This window comes from Drosophila persimilis, unplaced genomic scaffold (assembly GCF_003286085.1).
Source record: "Drosophila persimilis strain 14011-0111.01,24,50 unplaced genomic scaffold, DperRS2 tig00000000-arrow-pilon, whole genome shotgun sequence".
Taxonomy (NCBI): domain Eukaryota; kingdom Metazoa; phylum Arthropoda; class Insecta; order Diptera; family Drosophilidae; genus Drosophila; species Drosophila persimilis.
The window spans coordinates 6,164,370-6,177,343 of NW_020825288.1; the positions used below are offsets into that span (position 1 = coordinate 6,164,370).

Genomic DNA, 12,974 nt, shown 5'->3' on the forward strand with positions numbered 1-12,974 from the left:
AGAATTCTCAAAATTTCCTTCGAAAATTCCACTCGAAAGTTTTCCAAATTTTGTTAAGCTTTCTGTCCCGCACCAGTGTTGAAATAGTCCACGAAATATTGAAAGTTTGTGTATTTTTTTTGTCATTTACATATATATAATTAGAATTATCACAAACATAAATGGTTTCATTAACTAAGATATTGCAAATTAGAAGTAAAAGTAGTTAATGGCTAGGAAAATATATAAATCGCAATTTTTGGCACATTATCTTTACTGTTGTAGGAGAAACTTCCCACTGGAACTATCCGGACAGTCTGCTGTTGGGATATACTTATGCGGCAACTGAAAGGTAGACAGATATAAAAGTAAGTACGATGTCTTTCTATGGAGACATTAACCCCACCCCCGCCAGATTGAGATATTCAGATATCAATGCACTCCAACCCCGGAGGCAGCTAAAGTAGCACACACCAATTGCGGTTTTATTGGAAAGACAATTGGAGAAGTTTCTGTGGGGGAGCCATACCCCCAGAGCCAAGTAACCAACTGCTGAGCATAAATCACCATTAATTAAGTGTGTGAGTGCGGCCCAATTGAAGTGCGATGTCGTTGTTGGCCCAACATACCAAGAGCCCGTCGTCTGCCAGATGGTTTTGATGGAGGGAGCAGGATGGCAAGGGAGAGGGTAACGAGGTACAAGGAAGCTGACAGGCACCACACCACTTACTCCACCCTAGTGCTAGCACTACCCCAATCAAGTGACACCAAAGTGGAGCAATTACCACGTCAACTGGGAGGATCAACTCTGGGGAGGGTGGAATTGATGTTCGGATACTCACCAACTGGCATGCATCTGGTGAGGGCTAGGACTGCGCGGAATACATCATCATGTATGTATAATACTCGTAGGCTATAGGTAACTGCGTCGGGTGCTGCGCCTTCCGGGACTACCATACGCTGCATTTGGTAATGGGATTCATGGGCGTGCCGGCGGCACACTGGAACTCTCGGGCAAAGTCGTAGGAGTTTGAGAGGGTGCCGATGACGCGGAAACGTCCCGGACTGTGGATGGCCGTGTTGAGCTTATTGCGGATGGCCTCCGGCCGCATGGCCCCGCACCACACCTGCCCGAAGTTTAGGAAGAACAACTGCTGTGCGGTCATGTTCAGGCCAGGCAGTACCTCCTCCTCGACCTGCTCCGGATGGTCCTTCAGCCAGCGCTTGTAAGCATGGAAGGCCTGCCGCAGGCCGCCATTATCCGCAATGTTCTCCCCTGCCGAACGGAAGATCTTTTGTGAGGAGAGGAAGATGGAGAGAGAGTACGTTCCGCCACTTACCCTGTGTGCTCTCGCCGTTGAGGACGATGCCCACCTCGTCGACCGTGTAGTTGCTGTACTGGGCAATGATGCAGCGGGCACGCTCGTCGAATCCCCGGATGGCGGAGTCTGTCCACCACTTGTGTATGTTGCCATTCCTGTCAAAGAGCCGACCCTTGTCGTCGAATCCGTGGGTCAGCTCGTGGCCAATGACCACGCCGATGCCGCCAAAGTTCAGCGACTTGGGGAAGTGGCGGTGGTAGAACGGCGGCTGCAGAATACCGGCGGGGAACATGATTTGGTTCTTGTTCCGGCTGTAGTAGGCATTCACGATGGCCGGAGCCGTCTGCCAGTTGGTCTTGTTCACGCGCTCGTGCAGCTTCGACTGCTCCGTCCGGGCTGTGTGCAGCAGCACATTCAGCGTGTTCTCAAAGTACTTCTCCGGGTGTATTTCGATGCCCGCGTACTTCTCGTTGAGCTCCCCGGCATTGAGTATGAAGTCCGGATAGCCGATCTTCAGGGACATGGCATTGACCTTCTCCTCGGCCAGCTGCTTGGTGGTCTGGTCGAGCCAGTCCGTCTTCTTCAGTATGTCCCGGAAGGCCTGCTGCAGGTCGTGGGTCATGCGCAGCGTGTCCCGTTTGCTGTTGTCATCAAAGTAGCGGGTGACGAACATGGAGCCCACTGCCATGCCCATGTTTGTGTTCACTTGGGCGATGCACACCTTCCACCGCTGCGGACTCTCCTCCCGCCCGAACAGGGCGTGGTAGAAGGACTGCTTGATGTCGTCGAACCGATCGTCCACATTGTTGATGCGGTGCCGCACAAAGCGCCACATCATGTAGTTGGCGATGATGCGGGGCTCTGTCTCGGCCAGCAGGGTCACCAGATGCTTCATATAGTCCACGGCATAGATGACGATCTCCTCGGAGTCGCTCACCTCACGATCCTGCAACGTCGACAGATAGGCGGTCCATCCGATCTCCGGCACCAAATCCTCCAGTTGCTGCAGCGTCATGCGCTTGTAGAGCTGTGGGGAAAATGGAGTGCTATTAGAGGGAGAGTTAGTTGTGGTTCAGGGTATGGATCTCTTGCCTTGGTCACGTTGAGTCGCTGCTCCGCTGGCGCTGTGATGCCCGCCAGCGATGTCTCAAAGGCGATCAGCTCTCTGGCTGTGCTAAGGGCCTCCTTCTTGGCAGCCCCCATTTTTTGCATTACCTCGGACATGTACCGCTGGTAGGCCGTCAGGTACTTGGCATTGCTCGGCTGCAGGAAGTACTCGCGGGTGGGCAGTCCCAGACCCGTCTGATCGAACTGGATTATGTTCTCCTCCGAGTTCTTGATGTCCGCCCCCACCCACTGGACGATGAGGATGTCGTTGTTGTAGCGCCTCAGGGTGGCCGCCAGCACCTGCCAGTTGAAATTGGCGTCGCTCCACTGCTGGTCGAGCACTGGCCATCCGCCCAGGTCCTGGATGAGGCTGTGGAGTGGCTCCAGCCCCCGTCTGGCCAGCAGCTGGCTGTTCACACAGGACCTGTACAGGTGCTTGGCCTTGAGCTGGGCATTGTGCTTCGGCTTCAGGTACTCGCTGGTGCCGCTGTCACTGGGGCCATGGAGCGGATCCACTTCATGCCGCTGCTTGTCCTTGCCACTGGGAATGGGCAGGGCGCCGGCCACTTCATCCTTGGTCTTCTCGCGCGTCGGATCGATGAGGCGCTTCCGCTTGGTGCTGTTGGTGAACCGCTTGTAGCGCATCAGGATGCGGTTGAGCAGATGCCTCCGGCTGACAATGTGCCGGCGCAGTCGTTTCGCTACCAGCTCCGCGGCCTGGTCCGTCTCTGTGTCCGGCTCCATGCCCTGCTCGTTCAGTTTCAGGTTATTCCGCACTTGAATGTTGCGATCCTCCGGCACAATGCCGCTCGGAGTGCTCTTCTCGAGCAGATTCCGCAGGACGAGGTCGAGACTCTCGCGCAGCATCTCGAAGGTGTCGAAGCCAGCCTTGTCCTTGGGAATGGGGTGGAGCTTCTCCCAGTTGCCGCAGGCATATTTGTAAAAGTCCACGCAGGGATCCACCGAAGTGTCCATGTAGCGCTTCATGGTCTGGGCCTGGGTCTGGCGGATACCGTCCCGCGTCCCTTCCTCGTTCAAGAAGGACTGCAGGGCGGCGGTCGCCTCGCTGATCTGTGCCGCCAGTTCCTCGTCGCCCTCTTCCCGCTGCTGCTCAGCCTCGCGACGCTGGCGACTCAGCTCCAGCCAGTACGGAGCAAAGTCTTTGTATCTCTTGGGTGCGGACTTCTGCTGGTAGCGATTCATCTCACGCAGCAGCTCTTCATCATCGTTGAAATCGCCGTCAGGCACCGATTCGATGTCCAGGTCCAGGTCGTTGGAGAAGCACTCCCGAGGCATGCCCTGGGGCAGGAAGGAGGTGCGCGAATCCTTCATCAGCGTGCTGCGATCCTCCAGATCCATGGTCTCCCCGTTGCCATAGCGATAGGGCTGGCAGCGCCTGGCCCGCTCCGCCATCTGCTGCTCCAGGTGGGAGCGCTTGGCTTGCGGCACCAGGAACTCGTCGTGGATCAGCTCATTGTAGGTCTCGCCCTCCGGCAGCAGCGACTCGTAGCTCTCCATGTAGCCGGGCATATTGGCAGATGCCACTGCCCGCTGATCCCGCATCCGCTGCTCGCTCAGCTGCAGAGTCGCCAGCATCCCGTCCAGCCTCATGATCAGAATTAGCACCAGAGTCACCGGCAACATCACCACTGGAAGCAACAGAAGCAGTTTGCAGCAGGTCAGGCCGGGACACCACTGCACCCGTCCCGTCTGCTGGTTAACACCCAATCCCAGCTTGACGCCGCGCTCCCGGGACGACGACGCCGACGCCGACGCCGAAGACGATGCCCCGTGCACAAATGCCACCGATGGCATCGCTAGCTTCAGCTGGCTGTGGCGACTCATGGCACTCACTGCCGAGTACTGCCGCAGTAATTGAGCGTAGCTCTGTGGCCTTTATACTTTAATTAAACCCAATTTTTGCGCGCTACGCAGTTGGTGAACCGGGCTGAGCTGGACTGGACGTAACCGAGATCGCGAGTGGACTGTCGGATCGAGAATGGAGAACGGAAAACGGAGACTGTAGACTGCAGACTGAGGCCTGAGGACAGCCGCAGTGAGCTGTGTGTGTGGGAATCTGCGGCAGAGCGGGCGCATCAGCTCAGTCGCGCTCGCATGGTCAACTGAAAGATCCGCCCGGCGACGTGAGACGTGGGACGTGGGATGCGCAATCACGGCGCGCGACAACCAATTGAGCGCCGACCGCGGTAGCAGCGGCAGCAGCGCCAGTGGCAGTGGCAGTGGCAGCAACAGCGGCGGCGCCTAAGTGAGCAGTTGGGGGTGTTGTGGATGGAACTTAGATATCTTTGATATCTTTGATCTCTAAGAATTCTATGGAAGTATTCGAAATATTTGAGATCTACTTAGATCTAGGATTTGTACTAGGGAGAGTGTTTGTTTTTATCTGAATATCGTTTTGAAATATTGGCAATACATATGTTCTCTTGTGTAATTTGGATATACTTAAATCAGAGGTCTCTTAGTAATAAGGGCAATCATGATTTCTACATATATGACTGGCCTTATTAGCACTATAAATGCATAGTTAGATCTACTCCCATCTGGGAAATCTCAGTTACTGCTAAGGCTTTTGTTAATTTTGCCTTGAGTTTCCCAGTAATCGTTTCAATTAGATCCCTTCTTTGATTTGACCTATTAACCTCATTGGAGTACAAAAGGCAGCCGGCAGATCCAGTTCCATTAATACGCTCTAATACTCGTATCTGTTAATCAACACAAATGGCAAACGAAAGCCACAAAGCAGATCATTCAGAAATTTGTGTCATTATCACTGGAATAGCAACAACAACAATCACACACAGCAGCAACCACATCAATCAACCATCACATACAGAAAGCACAGTGGGAGAGTCGGCTCATGCACCTCCGCATTGACCTCTAGGCACCTCCTGCTCGAAACGTTGAAGCTCACAACTGAATTCTGTCTAAATTCAATCAATTTAATTTAATTTCACAAAACAATTGCAGAGCCAGGCGGACGGACGGCGTGTGTGTTTGTGGGGCCTGAGGGCCTGAATTCTGAGAGGTATGACGAGTATCAGCACTGGGAATCGATTTTGTTCGGAAGAATGATGAATAAATCAAAGGATTACCAGTGTTTCCAGGGTTTCCTCTCAAACACTCTCTCTCACAACTGTATATAATTTTGCAATTCATTTAAATCACTCGAGTGTTATGGTTATTACTATTTTTGCGCCAGTCCCACATTGTATGGTGTGAGGGCTATAATCTCCGTGTAGTGCAGTGTTTAAAGGGAATTAAAGCTTCGTGAGGCGTAACTGAAACCCAAATTGGTCCTCCAGTGTGCGCCATTTGGTTGGGGTTAGTATTACAAGATTATGCGGGTAATTGGCGGCATGCGATGCCATCTCATGTGCCTATACCCACCCATACAGACGCACCTTCTGCCCGCTGCCCGCTGCCCCCTGTCCACTCTGTTTGCCTCTCCTAAACGTTCACGCTTTGCATATGCCTTGCCTTGCCCTACCTATGGGTATGGCTGGAGGGGATAGTTTGGTCGCTCGGTCGGCAGAAGAGATGGCTTTTGTTCACGTCATGTCTGAATTTGAGTGTTTCATGAACACTAAACACGAAGGTGTATCTGTGTGAGAGTACGCGTGTATCTGTGCACGTGTGTATGTATGTATGTATCTGTGTGCGCCTGTGCTCATGTTTATGCGTAGCCTCATTGTGGCTGCTGTTGGGATGTTGTAGTCCGTTGAAATTGCAATTGCTTCATATGCTAATTTTAGCCTTAAACCTTTTAATTAGCGACTATGACCGAGATTAGCAAAAACTTGTCCATTTATCAATCAGAATCTCTCTGTACATGGGGCACACGTAGCACGTACACGTGTGTGTGTGGGATGGACTGCAGCAGCTGCCCCCAAGAGTTATCCAATGCTTTGCAATTTGCCAACGCTTCGATGGACTCTAATTTCAATTGGCTTCTGTGTTCACTTGATCTGCGGTTCAAGACCAAATCATCGTCAGGTGACCCAGTAACCGAGCATACACTCGTATATCTACACGCTCGTATTGTATATTCGATTGCGGCATCGGGTTTTGCGAAAGGTAAACGAACGAATCGTGAATCAATCAATTGATCAATCTATAAATCAACTCAACAAAGCGAATCCGAAACGGGAGAGTACAGATCAGTTGCAGTTGCGGTTTTCGCGTTATCTGGGGTTATCGACATCAGAACGATGGTCCCCGAGAGTTTCAGTGCAGGCTTTTAAAGGCAAAGAACTCTGATTCTTGAAGAATCCCCCCCGCTCAACTGTCTACTTTCGTTTAGACGTTTTTCGCATTTCCGCATCTCAAGGTTGGAAAAACACGTTTCCACACCGAATGCAACTCATCGTGATGCATTTAAAGAGTTTTTGCTTTTTCCTATTGGACAAACCGGTTGGACGCGCACTTCATCAGAGAGACAGGCCAGAGCTTTTAGCCACAGCCAGCTTGAACTTGAGATACTTGGCAGATGCCGAAAGAAGGCAGCCCGGAAAACACACGCACTCACACTGGCACTCACACTGACACTCACACTGACACTCACACTGGTGGAAGAAGGGTAGTCGAATTTCTGGGCTGCAATCTCGGATTCCGAGAAAACTTCACCTCCAAATGAATTGAGATATTATGGAACGTTACCGGTGTCTGTCGCTGTCGGTGGGGAACTGATTTCAGTTCGGAATCGGAAAACGGTTTGGCGTTCTGGAGAGGCTGCAGTCGTTGCTGGTGGGGCATCTGCCTGTTATCGCCTCGGGGTTGGTTTGCACGGAGTGTCTGCTGTTTTATGGCTGGGGCTGGGACTGGGGCTGGGGATGGATGGTGGTGTCACTCTGGCCACTGCTACCGCGTACTACCGCTTGCTGCTCAATTGTCAAGCCATTGTGAGTAATGGGACTGATTAAATGGCATCTGCTTTGCGAAATGTAAAGACTCACCGGTCGGCTGGATTGGGTTTAATTGCTTAGTTGTGACTGATATTCCGAAGTAGTCTAGAACGGGAATCGAACGAGAACTTTGTGTTGCCCAAGTGTGATTCATTTGAATCGATTGAATGGCGTTACAGCATCGACAATGTAATATATTGAACACAAAAGTGATATTGACAACTCCATCTGGCACTCGAGCAATATTATTAATTTAAATCCCCGCTAAGAGATCATAAATCAATGGAGTTGGCTTTGTCTACGCTCAAGCTCATGTTGGCCAACACCAGCTAACGTGTGTGTTCCATTCACGTTATGGCTTGTTGGCTGACAGGAACATTTCAATTACATTTTATTGGCTGGGACCACACCTGAGTACGCTCCACTCCATTGTCAATCATGCTATTCAGTGCTGGCTCTGGCTCTGCCGAAGCGGCCAAAGGCTGTTTGTCTAACAAATTGAATAAATTCTATTTCTATGCGAGTGTGCTCTTTATTGGTTGATTTAATAATTTAGCACACTCGGATTTTCCCCATGTCAATGGTTAATTAATTAGGGCAGACAGCGGCAGGCGCTGCTCCACTCCACAGACGGGCGCCATGTGCAAATATTTGCCATGTCTATAGGGGGGGGATGGCCAATTCTACTCGTATATTTAAATTCTTTGCTCTCCTCTCAATGAATATTCATTGGGCCATTCATTCATGGGCTGTGTGCCAAATAGTTTATTTCTTAATTGCATTACCTTCCCATCGAATCGATTAATCTTGCATACACATTTTCCGCGTTTCCATTTCACAAATGCACTTCCACACAGCACTTGCGGCCTCATTTATTAGCCTAATTATTTTTGCAAACACAACCGTCAGCCACCGTTTTGAGTGAAACCGAAAGCCAGCAAATACCAAACCCGAACCCGAACCCGAAACCGATCCTGAGCGGGGGAGTGAAGTCATTTTATTAACCATCGAGAGGAAAATGCCAAAAAAAAAAAGAGGGAAACCGCCGTGGCGGCCATAAATTTTGTACTATCGATCATTGTCAGGCTGTGAGATAATTTGCAATAAATCTGTGCGGCATTTTAGAATCAACGCTCGGGCAGGAGGGGATAAAAGCAAGTGGGGACAAGATTGGACAGTGGAGCAGATAGGCAGGGCAGCCACCAGCGAGTCGCTCGGAAACTGCATTAAAGCGACCACAGCACCACACAACATAAATTAGGATAATTACAATTGCACCCACAAGTGCCATTCGAGAGCTCTGGCTGTGTCTCTGGGTCTGTCTCTGTCTCTGTCTGGCTGTTCGTTGCCGCGGGGACGGCAAGAATTTCGATTGCATAAACAGCAAAAACCAACAACCACAACAGCGACACAAGGGGCCACAGCAGCGGCAATACTCGTACTCAGACCATTGCAAATCGTCCGCAACGGGCGCTCCAATGGAAGTGAAAATGAAAATATACAGATCCAATATCCAAATGGCTCGTATTTGAAAATTAGCCAAAAAGGAATTACAAACAGTGCCAATTCCAACAAAAACAAACACGATGGAAAAGATTGAACCTTGGGACAACGAAGCTTTTGATACCCTGGCAAACGTGGGGACAATTTGCAGCAATAATAAAAAACCTTTAGTATAGAAATCTGAGTTTTATTGATACAAAAGAAAGAAAGGAAAAGTATTACTGCCCACCGAAATGGCCAAGACCAATGCGAGAGGGTGCCAAGCGGAATGCTGGCCGCAAAATCTACAATTAGGAGTCTCTAAAAATGGCCGCAAAACATTTGGCAACTCCTTTGCCTGCCCGGGACTCAAAGCAGACCCCAGCCAGACCGAATCCGAATCCGAGCCCGAAGCCAAACTCAGAGACCCAGACATGGTCAGCTTCATGTTTGGCCGAAATTAGTTGGCCAAGCGCTGATTTTTCGTGGGCAGCGGGGGCAGGCAGCGGTGCGTATTATGAGCACCGTTCCTGCTGCAAAACAAAATCAATTAAAACGAATCGCTGAAGCAAAGTTCCAGCCGCCGCTGCGAGTGGCTCATTCATCCGTGACTTTGCACTTTTGCCGGCGTCGGAATCGGCGCCACAATTGCACTGCCTTGGCGGTGGCTTACTGTGGTTTTCGCCACTGGCTGGCTGACCGGCTGACCGGCCACCCGCCTGCCTCTGTGGAGTTGCGCATGCGCATGCGCAGAGGTGTTGCCTGGTGGTGCCGTCTGGCATTTGATATGCTTTATATTGTTTTGCATGCCGACTGCAAGCAGCGGCTTAGTGTCTGTCTATCTGTCGCTGGTTTAATTGCAACAGGCTTGGGAAATTGATATGGAAAATGGATCGGTTAACTAATTTGGAGCTTAAGAGAAATACTTAGCTAAGGACTTGCAGCCAATTAAAGTTAGTTATTGCATGGCCGGTACATTCCCAGATAGCATTTGGTAATTTTTGTGTAGGCAATTATCGGGGGGAGTGGAACCAGTGCCGGGGTTAAAGATTTGCTTTGAACTCGCAGATTTCCATTCCAAAGTCAATCGAGTCCGAGGCTGTCCATTCAGGTCCACGCATGTTCGATGCTCACGCAACTCGACATTGAATGGGGGGAGCCCTGGCATTGACTTTCGACTGCCGTCGCCGTCGTACACCAGTTCCCGTTTATCGAGAAACTGCACAGCGACTGGTTTGGCTTTTGGCTGTCCCTGAGATTGCGTACACGCAACGTGTGCCCGACCACGCAGGCGCCCGTCGAGCCGGGTAATTGATGTGGTCGCCCGTTGCCTACAATTTGCCACACTTGTCACTAATGTGGCTAACATGTTGCAATGCGGGCCAATGCTGCCAATGCAACTCATGGAGTCAATTCATTTCAATTTAATTCCATTTCATTTGCTTGGATTGCACTTGTAGTACAATTTTTTCCGACAGACTTTCACACTTTGTGTGCCAACTTTTATATTGTGATTGTGCTAATCGATTGTTGCTGCAGATTATGCAAATCGATTCGGGCAATTAGTCAGCCACAACTTGAGCAAACTTTTTAATGGGTTGAGAGGATGCCAGCAATTATAAGGGATATGCCAGGAGGGCATAGAAGAACTTCATTTCCTAGAAGTGGTGCAAGTTTTTCCGAGCGAGGCCATGAAGTGGAAACGCAATTAGTAGCTGCCTTAAGCGATAAGATGAAAGAGTCCTGCTGCTTCTCGGCAAACTCATGGAATTCTGCGGTTTTTCTTGTTAGCTGACACGCTTTTTGTGACTCACTTTTGTGTCTTGCCCTGGACCAGGCCCTGGCCCTGGCCTAGGCTCTCGACTTGCACTCTCCTTCACGCGCTAGCCTAATTAGTTTTTAATCCCTTTCAATGGCACTAACCTGGCTTCGGGTTGCCTCCAACTCCAACCCGCAACACGGGGCAAGCCAATTTGCTGCAACTCGTGCAAATGTCAGCTTAGTCCCTGCCGGATCAGAATTTCCCCGGGTCACCTTTTCCCTGGCTAATTAACCTTGAAACCGACCGACCCGATCAATCAATTGAAAAGTTTCTTTCTTCTGACACCAAATGTGACCTTTGTTACTTTGCTGCCTGTCCGGTTGACATACCCCACGCCCAACCCACCTCCGTTGAAGGCATTGCGTGGATTTGAGAGTGAGAAGGTTTCTCTGGCTGTCAAACGTGCGATTTGACAGATGGATAAGAGTTTGGAGCTTGGAACTGGGAGAAGTACAGGGCCCGACACATTGTAGCCCCCCATTCTGTTTTTGTTCCGTAATCGAAACCGAAATCGAGATAATGCCAAGGGTCATTTGACTATCATTTCGGGCCGTGCGTCTGTGGGCGGCTCAGGCGTGACCTTCATAAGTGGTTCATGAATAATGGAGGCGACAGAAATGGCGCCCACTACAATATGCATGACAATGATGGACCGAATTAGGGCCTGGCAAATGGATACGTGAGTCTCCGTTGTGTTTGTGATACATACGAGTAGCGGAAAGATGGGATCTGTTTGAAATACGACGATTAAAGATTAATCTTTGGCAGGCGCCTCCTTGGCTCCTGTCATATTCGGGAGTTTCGCACCAAGCTCTAAGCTTACTCTGATGTGTGAGCATGAAATTGTTATGCATAAGACAAAGGAGTCATAAATTATGGTTGTCTTACAACTCACTCACCTCCGGCTTTAAGTGATTGCATTTTCAGCTTTAAGTTTCTTTCGTTTGTCAAAGTAAGAGCTCTTTATGACTTTTTAGGAAAACGAAACGAGTAGCTCAAGATGTATGGTTGCTCTAGGATATCTTTCGACTAAAGGACACCTAAAAATGTTGCAATTTTTTCTGGTATTTTAAAAGGTTGTTGTGTTAAAAGGGCTTATCTGTGGCCTTTAATTAAGCAAAAGGACTTTCAATACTGCTTTAATAATGTAATATTATGTTGCTAACAAATTTAGGTCTTATTTATTTTCCATATCACTTTTTTCTGGGACTACTTTCTTGTATCTTGCTCCCTTAGAACAGGCTCCTCAGATACACCATATACCCTGAAACTCACGGAGTACTGGGCTGAAAAAACCGTAACGTATTCTCTAAGGTTTTATGGTGCTCTGCTCACATTTAATGCCACGTTACGCTCCAGCATCCTCGCTGCCGTTCTCCAGCGGCGAACAGCGGCCAAGAGTTGTTTACTCTGTTGGCCAACTTTATTTGCTCTCGGCTGACACCGCACGTAGCGCCACCAGACCAGGCCAGGCCAGGCCCGGCAGTCGTCTACGTGAAGTCGTACTGGTACTCGATGGCTGTGTTGGGTGGTCAGTTTTTGGAGTTTTAAGGCCTTTTTTATGCATGTGGGTTAGCTTTAGATTTTCATGTTTCGCCTTTTTTTTGCGAGGCAGAATAGCGGACGCGCCTCCATTCGCTTGTGCGCACTTTATGGCCATGGGCATGGGCATAGGGGGGGTGTGGAGAGGGTGCCAGGAACGCTGCGGAATGCGGCAGCGGTGTGTCAGCTTTGGGGCATGTGGCAGGGCGATGACTGTCGTGCGGCGGATTTGCGTTGTTAGCGAATGAAAATATCAAATTGGTTGGGCCGGAGGTGGAGCCCCCGAACTTTGCCCGTGTCCGCTTCCTATTTCTGGCTGGGGCATTCGTGATTGTGTGACATTCTGTGGCAGGACACGTGTGTGTTAACTGTGGGGGGGTGGGGTGTGTGATGCGTGGGAGCGGCTGTTGGACAGTAGCGGCAGCCTGGCAGCCCCTGTGGCAGCTGGTGAACCAGCAACTTGCTTGCTGCTGGCCCAGATGTTGCAAGTGAACCAAAACTCGTTTATGGCGTGCCGAATTTCCCAAAGTTGGATGCCCGCAACGGATTTTGACCAGTTTTCCAACTGGGCCATTATAATCCAAGCCCGATGGTGATATAGATTTGGCTGAGAACGAACCCTCCCACGCCGACCATCTCGGAATGGTCGCTGGGGAGCGGCATCCCAGGCCTGGCTGATTGCCATCGATTCGTATTCGTATTCGTATTCGTATGCGGACTCGGCCAGCCCGTTTCCAATCAATCATTTGCCATTTGCACAGCGATCTCAGAAATTTGCAATTTAATTTTCTGCTGGCA

The 12,974-nt window shown here is 50.2% G+C and overlaps 1 protein-coding gene across 2 annotated transcripts; it reads right to left on the bottom strand.

The window, feature by feature from the left end:
* Window positions 1-93: 93 nt before the first annotated feature.
* LOC6598695 (neprilysin-4) lies at window positions 94-7,397 on the bottom strand. 2 transcript variants are annotated; one of them, XM_026995271.1, is made up of 5 exons: window positions 7,382-7,397; window positions 2,394-4,057; window positions 1,320-2,328; window positions 822-1,255; window positions 94-324 (listed from the first exon to the last, which is right to left on the bottom strand). In XM_026995271.1, exons 2-4 carry the CDS (start codon window positions 4,050-4,052, stop codon window positions 930-932), a joined length of 2,994 nt encoding a protein of 997 aa, XP_026851072.1. In that variant the 5' UTR covers window positions 4,053-4,057; window positions 7,382-7,397; the 3' UTR covers window positions 94-324; window positions 822-929. The 2 variants fall into 2 exon arrangements, with proteins under 2 accessions (XP_026851072.1, XP_026851071.1); XM_026995270.1 differs by lacking the exon at window positions 7,382-7,397 and having other exon boundaries at window positions 2,394-4,720.
* Between the last annotated feature and the right edge of the window lie 5,577 nt (window positions 7,398-12,974).